At 39.3% G+C, this 19,912-nt stretch overlaps 1 protein-coding gene across 1 annotated transcript; it reads left to right on the top strand.

Annotated features, from left to right (window-relative positions):
- On the top strand, nucleotides 18,744–19,220 carry LOC102183504 (olfactory receptor-like protein OLF4). Its single transcript, XM_018051759.1, has one exon. The coding sequence runs from the start codon at nucleotides 18,744–18,746 to the stop codon at nucleotides 19,218–19,220; it is 477 nt and encodes a 158-aa protein (XP_017907248.1).

The raw sequence follows: 19,912 nt of genomic DNA, 5'->3' as shown, positions 1-19,912 counted from the left end.
TACTCTATATTTATTTCAAGCCCACAATGTCTGGAAGAAAGCATAAAAGCAGTGGTGATATTGCTGGTACAGCTAAAAAGCACTAAGTAACAATGATGGAAACAAAAATAACTGAGACACTGGAGCGAGGTGAAATGAAGCAATTGGAAGACCAGCAAAACTAATAAGAGACAAGAGGAAGAAGATGTAACTGAAGAATAGGAGAGATCCAGACCACAGGAAAGAACCAGGGAATTTCTTGATTTGAGAGGGCACTTGATGAGAAGAGTCCACTCATTGGAAAAGATCCTGATGCTGGGAAAGATTGAGGGCAGGAGAAGGGGCAACAGAAGATGAGATGGTTGGATGGCATCACTGACTCAATAGACATGAGTCTGAGCAAACTGGGAGATGGTGATGGATGGGAAAGCTTGGTGTGCTGCAATCCATGGTGTCTCACAGAAGTGGACATGACTGGGTAACTGAACAACAACGAATGAGTTTTTGAGGCATAGAACCTGATTGCAGAATGGTACACGAAGGTTGCAGCAGCTGTTAAGAATGCAATCCAGTGCTGCCATGTCATCTCTGATAGTATAAAAAGCTACATCAGGACATCAGTAAATTGTTTTTTCAAGTGCTTAGTAACTCATTCATGTCCAACTCTTTGTGACCACATGGACTGTAGCCACCAGGCTCCTCTGTCCATGGAAATCTCCAGGCAAGAATACTGGAATGGGTCACCAGGCCCTCCTCCAGGGGATCTTCCCAACCCAGGGATCGAACCCACGTCTCCTGCATTGCAGGTGGATTTTTTTTTTAACCATCTGAGCCACCAGGGAAGGCAGAGAATACTAGAATGGGTAGCCTATCCTGTCTCCTGGGGAACTTCCTGACCCAAGAACTGAACCAGGGTCTCTTGCATTGCAGTTGGATTATTTACCAACTAAGGTATCAGAGTATCCCAGGAGCTACTGAAAAGTTTTTTCAAGAGGGTAGATCTAATGAATCCAGCAAGGAACCAGAACCTGTGCCATCAACATCAGGCATGAGTGAAATTTCAGCTTCCATCTCCTACCGTTAATGATCCTTCATCTCTGCCCTCTCCCATCTCCTCTCACTCCTCCATTCAATAATTTTGTCTGTTCACTCAATGCCAACCCCTATATGCCAGCTGCTGTACTCTACCACTGTACTTTTCAAGGCACTATACAGTAAAATTAAAAAGGTTTTCTTTATGTTTTGTACTTATTTTTTATGTGTTATTTGTGTGAAAAGTAGTGTAAACCTATTACGGTGATGGCTGTGGTTTAGTCACTCAGTCATGTTCAACTCTTTGTGACCCAATGGACTATAGCCCACCAGGTTCTTCTCTCTATGGGATTTCCCAGGCAAGAATACTGAAGTGGGTTGCCATTTCTCCAGGGAAACTGATGACAGTACTATGTAACTGATAGTGCTAGTTGGGTACCTAGGCCAACTTTGTTGGACTTGTGAACAAATTGGACTGAAGAATACACTCTTGGAAAGGAACTCATTTATAACTAGGAGATGTGCTGTATTATATTCCTGTTTCACCTTGAACATTTACAGTAATTCCCACTCATGCATCTTTCCATAGCTCTAAGTTAAATATCTCACTTTTTTCTAAAATTATCTATAAAAATTAAAGAATCAATGAATGTACATTTGAATATCATTAATTATAAATCCTCACTATAATCAGAGATCTCTTTCATTATTATGATCAAAGGGCAACCGACAAGAGAGGTTGAATTCTTGCCCAGTCTGTAATTCAGGCTTACCTATTTTTCTCCACAAGTACTTATTTTATTACAATTTTCCCTGGTTTCCTGGAAAGTAACCTCAGTAGGATCACATTTTAATATAGTCTTTTGAAATTACTTGAAAAATAGAATGAGCATGAATGCTGTCTCAAATATTGATGTAAATGCCCAAAATAAGAAGTAGCAGCTTTTTACAACTGCCTTCACATTTGCTTATTTTGACTGTTGTATCAATAAGCTCTCAGTGGCTTTCTGTGCTTTGCAAAAGTTTTCAAGTCTAATTAGGTCATATTTGTTTATTTTTGCTTTCATTTCCTTTGCTTTAGGAGACTGATCTCAAAGATATTGCTATTATTTAGCTCAAAGACTGTTCTACCTAGTTATTGTCTATGATTTTTATGGTTTCCAGTCTTACATTTGTCTTTAATTCGTTTCTGTTTATTTTTGCATATGGTGTGAGAAATATTTTAATCTAATTCTTTTTATATAGCTGTCCAGTTTTACTAGCACCACTTGTTGAAAGACTCTTTTTTGTTTTTTATTATTATTCTTACCTTCTTTGTCATGGGTTAATTGGCCATAAGTGTGTGGTTTATTTCATGGCTCTCTATTCTGCTCCATTGATTGTTTGTGTCTGTACCATGCCATTTTGATGACTGTAGCTTTGCAGTATAGTCTGAAGTTTAGGAGAATGATAAGCCCAGCTTTGTTGTCATGGAGGGGAGGGGGTTGTTTGGTTGGTTGGTTGTTTGATTTTGTTTTGCAATTGCTTTGGCTATTCAGGTTCTTTTGTGGTTCCATATGAATTTTAGGCATGTATGTGTGTTAGTCCCTCAGTTGTGTCCATCTCTTTGTGACCCCATGTACTGTAGCCTGCCAGGGATCCTCTATCCATGGGATTCCCTAGACATGAATACTGGAGTGGGTAGCCATTCCCTTCTCCAGAGGATCTTCCTGACTCAGGGGTTGATGAACCTGCAATACCAGCCTGCAATTACCATTGCAGGCTGATTCTTTACCATCTGAGCCACCAGGGAAGCCCTGAATTTTAGGAATATTAATTCTATTTCTGTGGGAAATGAAAGTATTTTGAAGTATTAGGAGTGAATATTGGAAGTAGAGAGAGTAGACATCCTTGTTTTGTTCCTAAATTTATAGAAAGCGCTTTCAACTTGTCACTGTAGAATATGACTTTGGTTGTGTTTATGTCATAAATGCCATTATTTTGTTGAGATATGTTCCCTCTATACCCACTTTGATGAGGATTGTTATATCATGAATGGATGTTGAACTTTATCACACGTTTTTATTTCTGCAACTACTTTTTACAGTTTTTTTACTGTGCTATAATTGATTTACATTGCTGGGTTAGTTTCAGGGGTACAGAGAAGTGAATCTGTAATACATGTAGGTATATCTGCTCTTTTTAGCTTCTTTTCCCATGTAAGCCATTACAGAATATTGAATAGAGTTCCCTGTGCTATACAGTATTAGTTATCTATTTTAAACTCAGTTGTGTGTATATGTCACGTGTAGATTATTTTTGATGTGTTTGTGGGCATGGTGGGCTTCACATCCTCTTACTCTGCCATCTTAGTCTTCTCCTTCAAGATTTCAACATTTTTGTATAACTGTGTAGCATTACATTTTATATACATATATGTCTTCTTCTTTATCCATTCATTCATTGATGGGCACTTAGGTTGTTTCCATATTTGGCTATTGAAAATAATTTTGTGAGCAGTCCTAAGATGATGGAGGAATAGGACAGGCAGACCACTTTCTCCCCCACAAATTCATCAAAAGAATATTTAAACGCTGAGTAAATTCCACAAAACTTCTGAATGCCATCAGAGGACATCAGGCACCCAGAAAAGCAGCCCATTGTCTTTGAAAGGAGGTAGGAAAAAATATAAAAGACAAAAAAAGAGACAAAAAAGGTAGGGATGGAGCTCCATCCAGGGAAGGGAGTCTTAAAAAGAGAGAAGTTTCCAAACACAAGGAAACACTCTCACTGCTGAGTCTGTGGCGAGCCTTGGAAACACATAGGGCAACATAACAGGGAGGAGACATAAATAAATAATTAAAACCCACAGATTACGAGCCCAACGGTAACTCCCCCAGAGGAGAAGCAACGCAGACACCTGCCACCACTAGCAAGCGGGGGCTGGGCAGGGAGGCGTGGGATGCATTGCTTAGAGTAAGTACCAAGCCTGAATGCCCCAAGGGCAATCTGAGCGAACTAACTTGGGCTAGCAAACCAGACTATGGAATAGCTACCAAGCAAAAGCCAGCCCTAACCTAAGACACCACCAGGTCCGCGCACAGAACAAAGGACTGAACAGAGACAGCCAGCTGCAGACCATCCCCCCCTCCAGTGACAGGCAGCTAGAGCCTGAAGGGGGCAATCGCAGCCGCAGAGAGATGTTATCTACCAAACTGCAAGCAGGCTTCTTCACTAACTAAGATTTCTTGGGTTCTGGATAGTCAACATCCCCCTGAGAAAGTGCCCCAGTTGTACAACCAGAAAACCAAGTGGCAGGGATGGGGGAGACAAAATTCGCAGCAACTGTGCTCGCCAAACACCTCATCACCTGAGCTGCTCGGACCTGGGAAGGGCACAAAACACAGGGCCAACCGAGTCTGCACGTCTGAGGACTACCAGAGTGCCTGAACCTGAGCGGCTTAGACCTGGGAGGTGCAGGCAGCCCAGGGCTGATCTTGGACGGTTCCCTGTAGAGCAACCTAGAGCCTGAGCAGTGTGGGCAGGGAGGTCACCTGCGACATGAGCAGGGGCAGGCCCAGAGTGGCTGAGACACTGCGAGCACATGCCAGTGTTATTTGTTTGCAGCGTCCCTCCCTCCCCACAGCGCGACTGAACAAGAGAGACTAAAAAAAGTGTCCACCACCACCCCCATTGTGTTAGGGAGGAAATCAGACACTGAAGAGACCAGCAAACAGAAGAAGCTAAAACAGAGGGAACCACCTTGGAAGTGACAGGTGCAATAGATTAAAACCCTGTAGTTAGTACTGACTACATAGGAAGGAGCCTATACATCTTGAGAAATATAAGCTGGACCAAGGAACTATCTGAAAATGAACTGACCCCACACTGCCCACAATACCACCAGAGTAAGTCCTCTATTATTTTTACTATTTTTATGATCATTTTTTAACTGTTTTTTTAAATTTTTAAGTCCTCTATTACTCCTTTAATTTTCATTTTTATACCCTACTATTACTTTGCAAAAAAAAGACCCCATTTTTTAAAAACAAACTTTATATATATAATATATATATAATAAATATATATTATATATATAATAAATATATATTTTTTCCTTCTTTTCTTTAATATTGTATTTTTGAAAATCCAACCTCTACTCTAGAGTTTTAATCTTTGTTTTCTGGTATTTGTTATCAATTTTGTACCTTTAAGAGCCCAATCTTCAGTACCCATTTTCACTTGGGAGCAAGATTACTGGCTTGACTCTCTCTCCCCCTTTGGACTCTCCTTTTTCTCCACCAGGTCGCTTCTGTCTCCTCCCTCCTCTTTCTCTTCTCTACCCAACTCTGTGAATCTCTGTGTGTTCCAGATGGTGGAGAACTCTTAAGGAACTGATTACTGGCTGGATCTGTCTCTCTCCTTTTGATTCCCCCCTTTTATCCTCCTGGCCACTTCTGTCTCCTTCCTCCCTCTTCTCTTCTCCATATAACTCTGTGAACATCTCTGAGCCATCCAGACTGTGGAGAGCACATAAGGAGGTGATTACTGGCTATATTGCTCTCTTCTCTTTTCATTCCACCTCATCTCATTTGGGTCACCTCTAACTCCCTCTTCCCTCTTCTCTTCTCCATGTAACTCTGTGAACCTCTCTGAGTGTCCCTCAGTGTGGAGAAACTTTTCATCTTTAACCTAGATGTTTTATCAATGGTACTGTATGGAAGGAAAAGTCTTGAGACTACTGCAAAAATAAGACTGAAAACCAGAAGCAGGAGGCTTAATTGCAAATCCTGAGAATACCAGAGAACTCCTGACTCCAGGGAACATTAATCGACAGGAGCTCATCAGATGCCTCCATACCTACACTGAAACCAAGCACCATGTAGGGGCCAACAAGATCCAGAGCAAGACGTACCACACAAATTTTCCAGCAACACAGGAACTCAGCCCTGAGCTTCAATATACAGGCTTCCCAAGGTTACTCCAAAACCAATGACATCTCATAACTCATTACTGGACACTTCATTGCACTCCAGAGAGAATAAATCCAGCTCCACCCACCAGAACACTGACAAAAGTTTCCCTAAGCAAGAAACCTTGACAAGTTACCTGTACAACCCCACCCACAGTGAGGAAACTCCACAATAAAGAGAACTCCACAAACTGCCAGAATATAGAAAGGCCACCGCAAACTCAGCAATATAAACAAGATGAAGAGACAGAGGAATACCTACCAGGTAAAGGAACAAGATAAGTGCCCACCAAACCAAATAAAAGAGGAAGAGATAGGGAATCTACCTGAGAAGAATTCCAAATAATGATAGTGAAAATGATCCAAAATCTTGAAATCAAAATGGAATCACAGATAAATAGCCTGGAGACAAGGATTGACAAGGTGCAAGAAAGGTTTAAGGACCTAGTAGAAATAAAAAAGAGTCAATATATAATGAATAATGCAATAAATGAGATAAAAAACACTCTGGAGGCAACAAATAGTAGAATAACGGAAGCAGAAGATAGGATTATGGTGTAGAAGATAGAATGGTAGAAATGAATCAGAGAGGAAAAAAGAAAAACGAATTAAAAGAATTGAGGACAATCTCAGAGACCTCTAGGACAATATTAAATGCCCCAACATTTGAATCATAGGAGTCCCAGAAGAAGAAGACAAAAAGAAAGGCCATGAGAAAATACTTGAGGAAATAATAGTTGAAAAGTTCCCTAAAGTGGGGAAGGAAATAATCACCCAAGTCCAAGAAACCCAGAGAGTTCCAAACAGGATAAACCCAAGGAGAAACACCCCAAGACACTTATTAATCAAATCAACAAAGATCAAACACAAAGAACAAATATTAAAAGCACCAAGGGGGTGGAACAAATAACACACAAGGGGATTCCCATAAGGATAACTGCAGATCTTTCAGTAGAAACTCTTCAGGCCAGGAGGGAATGGCAAACATACTTAAAGTGATGAAAGAAAATAACCTACAGCCCAGATTACTGTACCCAGCAAGGATCTCATTGAAATATGAAGGAGAAATCAAAAGCTTTATAGACAAGCAAAAGCTGAGAGAATTCAGCACCACCAAACCAGCTCTCCAACAAATGCTAAAGGATCTTCTCTAGACAGGAAACACAAAAAGGATGCATATTTCAAATGCAAAACAATAAAGTACATGGCAACGGGATCATACTTATCAATAATCACCTTAAATGTAAATGGGTTAAATGCCCCAACCAAAAGACAAAGACTGGCTGAATGGATACAAAAAACAAGACCCCTGTATATGTTGTCTACAAGAGACCTACCTCAAAACAGGGGACACATACAGACTGAAAGTGAAGGGCTGGAAAAAGATTTTCCATGCAAATAGAGACCAAAAAGAAAGCAGGAGTAGCAATACTCATATCAGATAAAATAGACTTTAAAACAAAGGCTGTGAAAAGAGACAAAGAAGGACACTAAATAATGATCAAATGATCAATACAAGAAGAAGATATAACGATTATAAATATATATGCACTCAACATAGGAGCACCACAATGTGTAAGACAAATGCTAACAAGTATGAAAGGGGAAATTAACAATAACACAATGATAGTGGGAGACTTTACTACCCCACTCACACCTATGGATAGATCAACTAAACAAAATTAACAAGGAAACACAAACTTGAAGTGATACAATAGACTAGTTAGACCTAATTGATATCTATAGGACATTTCAACCCAAAACAATGAATTTCACTTTTTTCTCAGGTGCACATGGAACCCTCTCCAGGATAGATCACATCCTGGGCCATATATATAGCCTTGGTAAATGCAAAAAGTTGAATCATTCCAAGCATCTTTTCCGACCACAATGCAGTAAGATTAGATCTCAGTTACAGGAGAAAAACTATTAAAAATTCCAACGTATGGAGGCTGAACAACACGCTTCTGAATAACCAACAAATCACAGAAGAAATCAAAAAAGAAATCAAAATATGCATAGAAATGAATGAAAATGAAAACACAACAACCCGAAACCTATGGGACACTGTAAAAGCAGTGCTAAGGGGAAAGTTCATAGCAATACAGGCATACTTCAAAAAACAAGAAAAAAAGTCAACTAAATAACCTAACTCTACACCTAAAGCAACTAGAAAGGAAGAAATGAAGAACCCCAGGGTTAGTAGAAGGAAAGAAATCTAAAAAACTAGGGCAGAAATAAATGCAAAAGAGACCATAGCAAAAATCAACAAAGCTAAAAGCTGGTTCTTTGAAAGGATAAATAAAATTGACAAACCATTAGCCAGACTCATCAAGAAACAAAGGGAGAAAAATCAAATCAATAAAATTAGAAATGGAAATGGAGAGATCACAACAGACAACACAGAAATACAAAGGATCATAAGAGACTACTATCAGCAATTATATGCCAATAAAATGGACAACGTGGAAGAAATGGACAAATTCTTAGAAAAGTACAGCTTTCCAAAACTGAACCAGGAAGAAATAGAAAATCTTAACAGACCCATCACAAGCACGGAAATTGAAACTGTAATCAGAAATCTTCCAGCAAACAAAAGCCCAGGTCCAGACGGCTTCACAGCTGAATTCTTCCAAAAATTCAGAGAAGAGCTAACACCTATCCTACTCAAACTCTTCCAGAAAATTGCAGAGGAAGGTAAACTTCCAAATTCATTCTATGAGGCCACCTTCACCCTAATACCAAAACCTGACAAAGATGCCACAATAAAAGAAAACTACAGGCCAATATCACTGATGAACATAGATGCAAAAATCCTCAACAAAATTCTAGCAATCAGAATCCAACAACACACTGAAAAGTTCATACATCGTGACCAAGTGGGCTTTATCCCAGGGATGCAAGGATTCTTCAATATCCGCAAATCAGTCAACGTAATTCACCATATTAACAAATTGAAAAATAAAAACCATATGATTATCTCAATAGATGAAAAGAAAGCCTTTGACAAAATTCAACATCCATTTATGATAAAAGCTCTCCAGAAAGCAGGAATAGAAGGAACATACCTCAACATAATAAAAGCTATATATGACAAACCCACAGCAAATATTATCCTCAATGGTGAAAAATTGAAAGCATTTCCCCTAAAATCAGGAACAAGACAAGCACTTTCACCGCTGCTATTCAACATAGTTTTGGAAGTTTGGCCACAGCAATCAGAGCAGAAAAAGAAATGAAAGGAATCCAAATTGGAAAAGAAGAAGTAAAACTCTCACTGTTTGAAGATGACTTGATCCTCTACGTAGAAATCCCTGAAGACTCCACCAGAAAATTACTAGAGCTAATCAATGAATATAGTAAAGTTGCAGGAGATAAAATCAACACACAGAAATCTCTTACATTCCTATACACTAATAATGAGAAACCAAGGGAACGTTTCATGCAAAGATGGGCTCGATGAAGGACAGAAATGGTATGGACCTAACTGCCGGGAGCCAGGGTAAGGAATTCCACCCATGACAAGGTCATGCGGCAGAGCTCTGATGGCAAGGCTAATCAGACCTCAGATTTTCCCCCTGGAATTTCCTGAGCATCCACCCCTCAAAAATAAGAATCTGCCTGCTTTTCCACTCTTCTGATATTCTCTGGAAAAAAGTCAACTCAGGGCTTTAGTCTTCTGCATTTGAAAGGGATGTTTCAGTTAACCCCCCTCTGATAGCTCTCTAGCTTGCCTAACAGGTTCCCCAGACCTCTTACAGCTTGTGAATTGCTTACAGCCCCAAATGCGAGAGGCACAAAGCTTAAAAGCATCTTAAAGATACAGAGCCTTTTCTAAAGAGTTAAAAATCATATTGGCAGAGGGTTTTCACTGTTGACTCAGTGACTGCTGCCAGGCCTCCTTATTCTTTATCTTTTAGGCACCTGGGAGGATGTTAATCAATGTAATCAGGATATGAAAAAAGATATATAGTACTTTTGTGTTAGCAACACTAGATTTTGAGTTAATTACTTTTCTTTTGTTTTAAATCACTGTACTCCTTTTACTTCTTATAAGTTGCTGTATCTTTGCTATGTAAGAATGTAACTTTATTTAGTGCTTTCTGAGAATGGCACCAGACTTTGGGAAGATCAACACAAATAATTCTTCTGGTTGACAAACCCTTATCAGAAAAAAGGCTGTAAAATGTTAATTGGCCCTTTTTGGCCAGAAGATGATGTAAATCACCCAAGACTTGTGTATACAATTAGGTATGCAGAGAGAAAAGCCTGGTTTTGATAAGAGTCCGGACTGCTAATGGTGCATAACTTTGTGTTACCCATTGATCTCCATGTTTTATACAAAGTATAAAAGGCCTTCTGAACAATAGAGGACGGAGCCAGTCGCTGGACTGGTTTCCCCCGTGTCTCCTCTCTAATTTCAGGCTGAATTCCCATCTGGAGCAGGGCGGCTCACCATGTATACTTACTTGTCCCGGCTTTTAAGATCCATGCAAGGGGGAGCCCAAGGCGGGGCACCCCCCGATATTCAAGTGGGTGCTGGTGGCCCACCGTAGATGGTGCAAGCTCCATGTCTGGAACTTTATTGGCCACCCCCATAAGCCAAGTTATTCAGCCTTCTTTCTCCACTTAATTTTCCTACTATACTATTGTTTCTTAATCTAATCATATTAATAAACAAATAAGTCTTTCCTCGCCAACGCCATCCTCACTATGAATTCTCTGGATCCACCGGGGCTGGACCCCGGCACCTAACAGAAGCAGAAGATATTAAAAAGAGATGGCAAGAATACACAGAAGAACTGTACAAAAAAGATCTTCACGACCCGGATAATCACGAGGGTGTGATCACTCATTTAGAACCAGACATCCTGGAATTTGAAGTCAAGTGGGCCTTAGAAAGCATCACTGCAAACAAAGCTAGTGGAGGTGATGAAATTCCAATAGAGCTATTTCAAATCCTGAAAGAAGATGCTGTGAAAGTGCCGCACTAAATATGCCAGCAAATTTGGAAAACTCAGCAGTGGCCACAGGACTGGAAAAGATCATTTTCATTCCAATCCCAAAGAAAGGCAATGCCAAAGAAAGCTCAAACGACCGCACAATTGCACTCATCTCACATGCTAGTAAAGTAAGGCTCAAAATTCTCCAAGCCAGGCTTCAGCAATACATGAACCGTGAAGTTCAAGATGTTCAAGCTGGTTTTAAAAAAGGTAGAGGAACCAGAGATCAAATTGCCAACATCTGCTGGATCATGGAAAAAGCAAGAGAATTCCAAAAAAACATCTATTTCTGCTTTATTGACTATGCCAAAGCCGTTGACTGTGTGGATCATGATAAACTGTGGAAAATGCTGAAAGAGATGGGAATTCCAGACCACCTGACCTGCCTTTTGAGAAATCTGTATGCAGGTCAGGAGGCAACAGTTAGAACTGGACATGGAACAGCAGACTGGTTCCAATTAGGAAAAGGAGTACGTCAAGGCTGTATATTGTCACCCTGCTTATTTAACTTCTATGCAGAGTACATCATGAGAAACTCTGGGCTGGAAGAAACACAAGCTGGATTCAAGATTGCCGGGAGAAATATCAATAACCTCAGATATGCAGATGACACCACCCTTATGGCAGAAAGGGAAGAGGAACTAAAAAGCCTCTTGATGAAAGTGAAAGAGGAGAGTTTAAAAGTTAAAGCTCAACATTCAGAAAACGAAGATCATGGCATCCAGTCCCATCACTTCATGGGATATAGATGGGGAAACAGTGGAAACAGTGTCAGACTTTATTTTTTTGGGCTCCAAAATCACTGCAGATGGTGATTGCAGCCTTGAAATTAACAGACGCTAACTCCTTGGAAGAAAAGTTATGACCAACCTAGATGGCATATTCAAAAGCAGAAACATTACTTTGCCGACTAAGGTTCATCTAGACAAGACTATGGTTTTTCCAGTAGTCATGTATGGATGTGAGAGTTGGACTGTGAAGAAGGCTTAGTGCCAAAGAATTGATGTGTTTGAACTGTGGTGTTGGAGAAGACTCTTGAGGGTCCCTTGGACTACAAGGAGACCCAACAGGTCCATTCTGAAGGAGATCAACCCTGTGATTTCTTTGGAAGGAATGATGCTAAAGCTGAAACTCTGGTACTTTGGCCACCTCATGAGAAGAGTTGACTCATTGGAAAAAACTTTGTTGTTGCGAGGGTTTGGGGGCAGGAGAAGAAGGGGATGATAGAGGATGAGATGGCTGGATGGCATCACTGACTCAATGGATGTGAATATGAGTGAACTCCAGAAGTTGGTGATGGACAGGGAGGCCTGGCATGCTGCGATTCATGGAGTTGCAAAGAGTTGGACACGACTGAGCACTAAACTGAACTGAACTGAACTGAATAATGAGAAAATAGAGAAATTAAGAAGCCAGAAAGAAAAACACCAATACAGTATACTAACACATATATATGGAATTTAGAAAGATGGCAATGACGACCCTGTATGCAAGACAGAAAAAAAGACACAGATGTGTTTAATGGACTTTTGGACTCAGAGGGAGAGGGAGAGGGTGGGATGATTTGGGAGAATGGCATTCTAACATGTATACTATCATGTAAGAATTGAATCGCCAGTCTATGTCTGACGCAGGATACAGCATGCTTGGGGCTGGTGCATGGGGATGACCCAGGGAGATGTTATGGGGAGGGAGGTGGGAGGGGGGTTCATGTTTGGGAACGCATGTAAGAATTAAAGATTTTAAAATTAAAAAAATAAAAAAATTTAAAAAAGGAAACAATTCCATTCACCATTGAAATGAAAAGAATAAAATACTTAGGAATATATGTACCTAAAGAAACTTAAGAACTATATATAGAAAATTATAAAATACAGGTGAAAGAAATCAAAGAGGACACCAATAGATGGAGAAATATACCACGCTCATGGATTGTAAGAATCAATATAGTGGAAATGAGTATGCTACCCAAAGCAATCTATAGATTCAAGGCAATCCCTATCAAGCTACCAGCAGTATTTTTCACAGAGCCAGAACGAATAATTTCACAATTTGTATGGAAATACAAAAAACCTTGAAGAGCCAAAGCAGTCTTGAGAAAGAAGAATGGAACAGGAGGAATCAACCTGCCTGACTTCAAGCTCTACTACAAAGCCACAGTCATTAAGACAGTATGGTACTGGCACAAAGACAGAAATATAGATCAATGGAACAAAATAGAAAGCCCAGAGATAAAACCACGCACCTATGGACACCTTAACTCTGACAAAGGAAGCAAGAATATACAATGGAGAGAAGACAATCTCTTTCACAAGTGGGTCTGGGAAAACTGGCCAATCACTTGTAAAAGAATGAAACTACAACACTTTCTAATACCATACACAAAAATAAAGTCAAACTGATTAAAGATCTAAACGTAAGACCAGAAACTGTACAACTCCTAGAAGAGAACATAGGCAAAACACTCTCCGACATAAACACAGCAGGATTCTCTATGACCCACCTCCCAGAATACTGGAAATAAAAGCAAAAATAAGCAAATGGGATCTAATTAAAATAAAAACTTCCGCACAACAAAGGAAACTCTAAGCAGGGTGAAAAGACAGCCTTTGGAAGAGGAGAAAATAATAGCAAATGAAGCAGTTGACAAACAACTAATCTCAAAAATATATAAGCACTCCTGTAGTTCAACTCCAGAAAAATAAACGATCCAATCAAAAAAATGGGCCAAAGAACTAAATAGACATTTCGCAAAAGAAGATCTACAGATGGCTAACAAATGCATGAAAAGATGCTCAACATCACTCATTATCAGAGAAATGAAAATCAAAACCAGAATGAGGTACCATTTCACACCAGTCAGAATGGGTGCTATCCAAAAGTCTGCTAGCTATAAATGCTGAAGAGGGTGTGGAGAAAAGGGAACTCTCTTACACTGTTGGTGGGAATGCAAACTAGTACAACCACTATGGAGAACAGTGTGGAGATTCCTTAAAAAACTGGAAATAGAACTGCCTTATGACCCAGCAATCCCACTGCTGGGCATACACACTGAGGAAACTAGAATTGAAAGAGATACATGTACCACAGTGTTCATCGCAGCACTGTTTATAATAGCCAGGACATGGAAACAACCTAGATGTCCATCAGCAGATGAATGGATAAGAAAGCTGTGGTACATATACACAATGGAGTATTACTCAGCCATTAAAAAGAATACATTTGAATCCGTTCTAATGAGGTGGATGAAGCTGGAGCCGACTATACAGAGTGAAGTAAGCCAGAAAGAAAAACACCAATACAGTATACTAACATATATATATGGAATTTAGAGAGATGGTAATGATAACCCTGTATGCGAGACAGCAAAAGAGACACAGATGTATAGAACAGTTTTGGACTCTGAGGTAGGGAGGTGGGAGGGGGGTTCAGGATGGGGAACACATGTACATCTGTGGCAGATCATGTTGATGTATGGCAAAACAAATACAATAATATAAATAGCCTCCAGTTAAAATTAAAAAAAATAATAATGTTGTGATGGACTTAGGATTGCATATATCTTTTCAAATTTGTGTTTTTGTATCTTTAGGATAAATATTCAAATTGGAATAGCTGGATCATAAGGTAATTTTATGCTTTATTTTTTGAGCAATCTCCCTACTCTTTTACATGATAGCTGCACCAATTTACATTCCAATCAATATTATGGGTATAAATGGATAATAAATTTACAATGTAGAAGTAACCCACTCCAGTATTCTTGCTGGGAAATCCCATGAACAGAGGAACCTGGCAGGTTACAGTTCATGGGTATGCAAAGAGTCAGAAATGACTTAATAACTAAACAAGAATAATACCTTTTAATTTATTAAATACCTTTTAATTTGTCTTGATTTTAAAATAAAAAAATTTACTTTAAATATTTGAAAATATCTATTTTCTTTGAAAATGCCAATTCAAACTTTTTCAGGTATATATTATTTTGTGTGATTCATGAGTCCTTGCATAAAAAATAATAAAATTGATCACACTCCTGGAAAGAATGCATACACTTTCATTCAAAAGTTCAGGTGAAGACAATTTGATGTGCAGACATTGTAAAACTGTATACTCTGTATCCTAAACACAGAGTATGAGCAGAAACTTTTCCTATCTGACCAGACCAGTGTCCCTCAGGGAAATTAGTTATTAGAGGTGGTAGCTACAAAAGGGAATCATCCTAATGAGCAGACATAAAGAGCCATAAATATTTCCTGTGCGGCAGTCCCTCTGCCTGTGTAGCCTTGGTCTAGATTGGGACATGGTTGAAGCTTGCAGAGTCAAAACTCTAGTTGAGGGACCAATGTTTGACTCCATCCCACTGTCTTATCTGTAGACAGAGTTTCTATCTCCATCATCAACCATCCAAGAGGAGTTGGGACATCTTCGTTGAGACTTTCCTCTCAGAAACTCTACCCAGGTGAGTCCAGGAGCCCAGTAAATACTGCAAGATATGGTCAAAGGGAATGGCAGCCAAGAACATTCACCTGAGTTCATATGAGAGCCAATGCAGACTAAACCAGAGCCATGAACACTGAGTTTGTTTGTTGTCTTGACTGATAACTTAATGTATTATTTCATGATTCTGAAAAAAATGTGAGTAGTGAGCTTGACAATGCAAGGGTAAATGTTGACCATTAAATGATGGACATAGAAGCCCAGTTAGAAGAGGGAGTGGGATGTGCAAAGTGCTTTCAGTCAAAGTAGAACCTGTAGTCCAAGTATGGTTGTCATCAACTGAAGTAGAGTTATAGGGTATTAGCTGAGGAGGGATGTACATTGACATAGCATGTTTTTCTAGCAGAAGCATATTTAACTATGATGAATAAGATCCAGACCTAGAATGCTGGCAAACATTTCCCCTGCAACAGCCCTTGATAAGGCATACATTTCAGTGTCTCCACCCTCTTAATATTCAAATAAAAAAATACTACATCAAAATTGTATGCCAAAGAGCATACCGTGCAATTATTTCATTACGTATAATATTAAATATATGTGTAGAATCATTCAGTTCATTTCAGTTGCTCAGTCGTGTCTGACTTTGTGACCACATGGACTGCAGCATGTCAGGCTTCCCTGTCCATCACCAACTCCCAAAGGTTTCTCAGACTCATGTCCATCAAGTTGGTGATGCCATCCAACCAACTCATCCTCTGTCGTTCCCTTCTCCTGCCTTCAAATCTTTTCCAGCATAGGGATCTTTTCCAGTGAGTCAGCTCTTCGCGTCAGGTGACCAAAGTAGTGGAGCTCCAGCTTCAGTACCAGTCTTTCCAATGAATATTCACAACTGATTTCCTTTGGATTGGCTGGTTTGATCTGGTAGAATCGTTAGCCCATTACTGCCACCTTTAAAACTGACCAGTCAAGTTCTTTGCTTTCATATAGGAAATTCAGCTTATTTTTGCTCCTTTTTTAAAAATTATTTTATGCTTTCAAACCAGGAATTGGATTTTTATGATCAAGATTGCTGTTTGTCCTTAAGATATGTCATTATGTATACAATTACTTGTGCAGAATTTCTGAGAATTTAAAATTTTGTGTGGTAAAATCTGTGTTAGTCATCTTATGCTCTCTCCAATATTTTTTTACTGAAGGAATTGAGCCATACTCAAATATTCTTCACTTGCAAATCCTTGCCTTAAGCAAAAATGAAAAGGAATGTTCTTCATTCACGGTGCAAATACGTCACACTTTTACATATTTTGAACTGCTTCCACATCTCTTATTCCTCATGGTCCTTTCACTCTAAATTTATTCTAAAAGTTGCGTCACGTTCAGCCTCCATTTGAAAACTTCTCTTCTTTACATGTGAATAAATGTTCACAGGCCTTACCTAAAGGTAAGGGTGCATATTGGAATCCATATGTTTCTAAGTAGGTGGAAATTTTAACTCAGACAGTGCTTCCACCTCACATTATAACAACTTGCTGTCATATTATCTCCTTCAATGTCTTTTGTTATGAAAAATTGAATTAGTGACATAAGTTATAACTATCATAACCTTTATTTATTTATTATTTTTTATTAAGTTTTTTAAATTTACTGTTTCATTTTATATTTTTATTAATTTTTATTTTTACTTTATTTTACTTTACAATACTGTATTGGTTTTGCCATACATTGACATGAATCCACCACGGGTTACTTTAGAAGTTGGTTTTCGATTTTCCATCATTTGTCTCGCATATGGCTTTATTAATATTGAATTTCACAAAGTGAAGAAGGTAAAAAACATGGATAAAGAACCTCTTGTGACTTGAATTTTCAGCAGCAGGAGGGAAAACACCTCATTCCTCAACATCCTCTGACACCAACTCTCCTCACTCTCCCTCCTGCTCATGTCTCTCACCAGAGTGGCTTTCTTTTTTGGACTGGAACATCTTAAACAAGCACCTTGCTCAGGACCTTCAAATTAGCTGCTGCCTTGCCAAGATGCACTGCCCCAGGTATGCTCATGGCCCTAGTTCTCTCATCCTTAAGATATCTGTTCAAATATCACCTTGTTCACAGGCCTTACCTAAATACACACGAAAAACCATACTCCCTTTTGACTTTCTACATCAGACCTCTTTTTTTCTCTTCTTCATACCACTTGCCACCATCTGACACGCTATATGATTTTTGTTGGATTATATTCTGTCACCAAAATGGGATCTTAGGAGCTTTTTTTTTTCAGCACCTTGCATTCCCTGCAATGACAATATTGAGACTCTGTCACTATTTAATTTATATTTTTAAGATGCATGAAAGAATTTTTCATTAAAACCTGAATACATGACATCTTGGTGAAAACACTGATAGTTACACAAGTTTGCTAATTATTATTATTATTTTTTGCTCTTTATTTATTTATTTACTTTACAATACTGTATTGTTTTTGCCATACATTGACATGAATCCACCATGGGCGTACATGAGTTCCCAATCCTGATCCCCCCTCCTACCACCCTTCCCATATCATCTCTCTCTGGGTCATCCCAGTGCACCAGCCCCAAGCATCCTGTATCCTGTATCGAATCTAGACTGACGATTCATTTCTTACATGATAGTATACATGTTTCAATGACATTCTCCCAAGCAACCTAGATGTTCATCAGCAGATGAATGGATAAGAAAGCTGTGGTACATATACACAATGGAGTATTACTCAGCCATGAAAAGGAATACATTTGAATCAGTTATAATGAGGAGAATGAAACGCTTGCTAATTAGAAATGACTCAAGTGGTTCCCCAAAGTGCACAAAATCTATGAGCAAAATTTCAAAGTTAATATCTTTATGGCAAAATATAAAAGACAGCAATTCAACCATGTGAGTATTGCCCATTTGTGTGAAAATTAGTCATATTACTTTGCCCCTTTCCTGGTAGTCACCTTCACCAAATGGAACCAAAAAACCTAAGGAGGGTTTCCGAATTTCATCTTCCGGGATTTTCAGAGGAACCAGAATTGCAGCCTCTCATGTTTGGGTTTTTTCTCACCATGTACTTGATCACTGTGTTTGGAAACCTGCTCATCATCTTGGCTGTCAGCTCAGACTCCCAACTCCACACCCCCATGTACTTCTTCCTCTCCAACCTGTCCTTTGTAGACATCTACTTCACCTCCACCACCATCCTGAAGATGCTGTGGAATATCGAGAACCAGAACAAAGTTATAACATTTGAAGGCTGCATCACCCAGGTATATTTTTTCACACCTTTTGTAGTACTAGACATTTTACTGCTGACCGTGATGGTCTATGATCGCTTCATGGCCATCTGTCACCCCCTGCACTACCTGGTCATCATGAACCCCGAGCTCTGTGAACTGCTGGTGCTGGTTTCCTGGGTCATCATTGTCCTGCATTCCTTGTTAGAAAGCTTAATAGTGTTGCATCTGGCTTTCTGCACAGTCTTAGGAATCCCCCACTTTTTCTATGAACTCAATCAGATGATCCAACTTGTCTGTTCTGACACCTTTCTCAATAGCATGGTGATGTATTCTGTAGCTCTACTGCTGGCTGGTGGTCCCCTCATTGGTATCTTTTACTCTTATTCTAAAATAGTTTCCTCCATACAAGGAATGTTATCAGCTCAGGAGAAGTATAAAGCATTTTCCACCTATGCATCTCACCTCTCAGTTGTCTCCTTATTTTATTGTATGGGTTTAGGAGTGTACCTTAGCTCTGCTGTTACCCACAGCTCACACTCAAGTGCAAAAGCCTTGTGATGTACACTGTGCTCACACCCATGCTGAACCCCTTCATCTACAGCCTGAGAAATAAAGATTTAAAGAGGGGTCTGAAAATACTCTGAAAAGGTGACTGTAAAATGCCCTATTGTCCTAGGGCCCATGATAGCAGAGAGCAAAGCCTGAAGTCAATATTGCCAGTCTTTGATCAAATTATGGAAGTAGAGCATTGCCTTTCTATTTTCTTTGGCATTTCTATTTTGATTTTGACTTTATACACTTTATGCATTTTGTGATATTTCTGATATCCTTGATTTTTCCCTTTTTCATTTTCCTACTCTCATAATTACATTTCTAATCTTGGAGGTGAAATATTTGAAAATACACACATTTATTTCAGGAGTCTACATGGATCACTTAATAATTATTTTTTTGTAAAATAAAATAGGCCATACTGAGTATTTTTCATTTTGTTATAGAGCAGACTTTTGGACTCTGTGTGTGGGGGTGTGGGATGATTTGGGAGAATGGCATTGAACATGTATAATATCATGTAAGAAATGAATTGCCAGTCTAGGTTCAATGCAGGATACAGGATGCTTGGGGCTGGTGCACTGGAATGACCAGAGAGATGGTATGGGGACGAGGTGGGAGGGGGGTTCAGGATTGGGAACTCATGTACACCCGTGACAGATTCATGTTGATGTATGGCAAAACCAATACAATATTGT

Source organism: Capra hircus, chromosome 7 (assembly GCF_001704415.2).
Source record: "Capra hircus breed San Clemente chromosome 7, ASM170441v1, whole genome shotgun sequence".
NCBI classification, from domain to species: domain Eukaryota; kingdom Metazoa; phylum Chordata; class Mammalia; order Artiodactyla; family Bovidae; genus Capra; species Capra hircus.
The sequence above is the reverse complement of the archived record's forward strand: the minus strand, read 5'-3'. Positions and strand labels throughout refer to the sequence as shown.

Coding starts and splice junctions, on each gene's coding strand:
- LOC102183504 (XM_018051759.1), top strand. CDS start 18,744: ATGGTCTATGATCGCTTCATGGCCATCTGTCACCCCCTGCACTACCTG.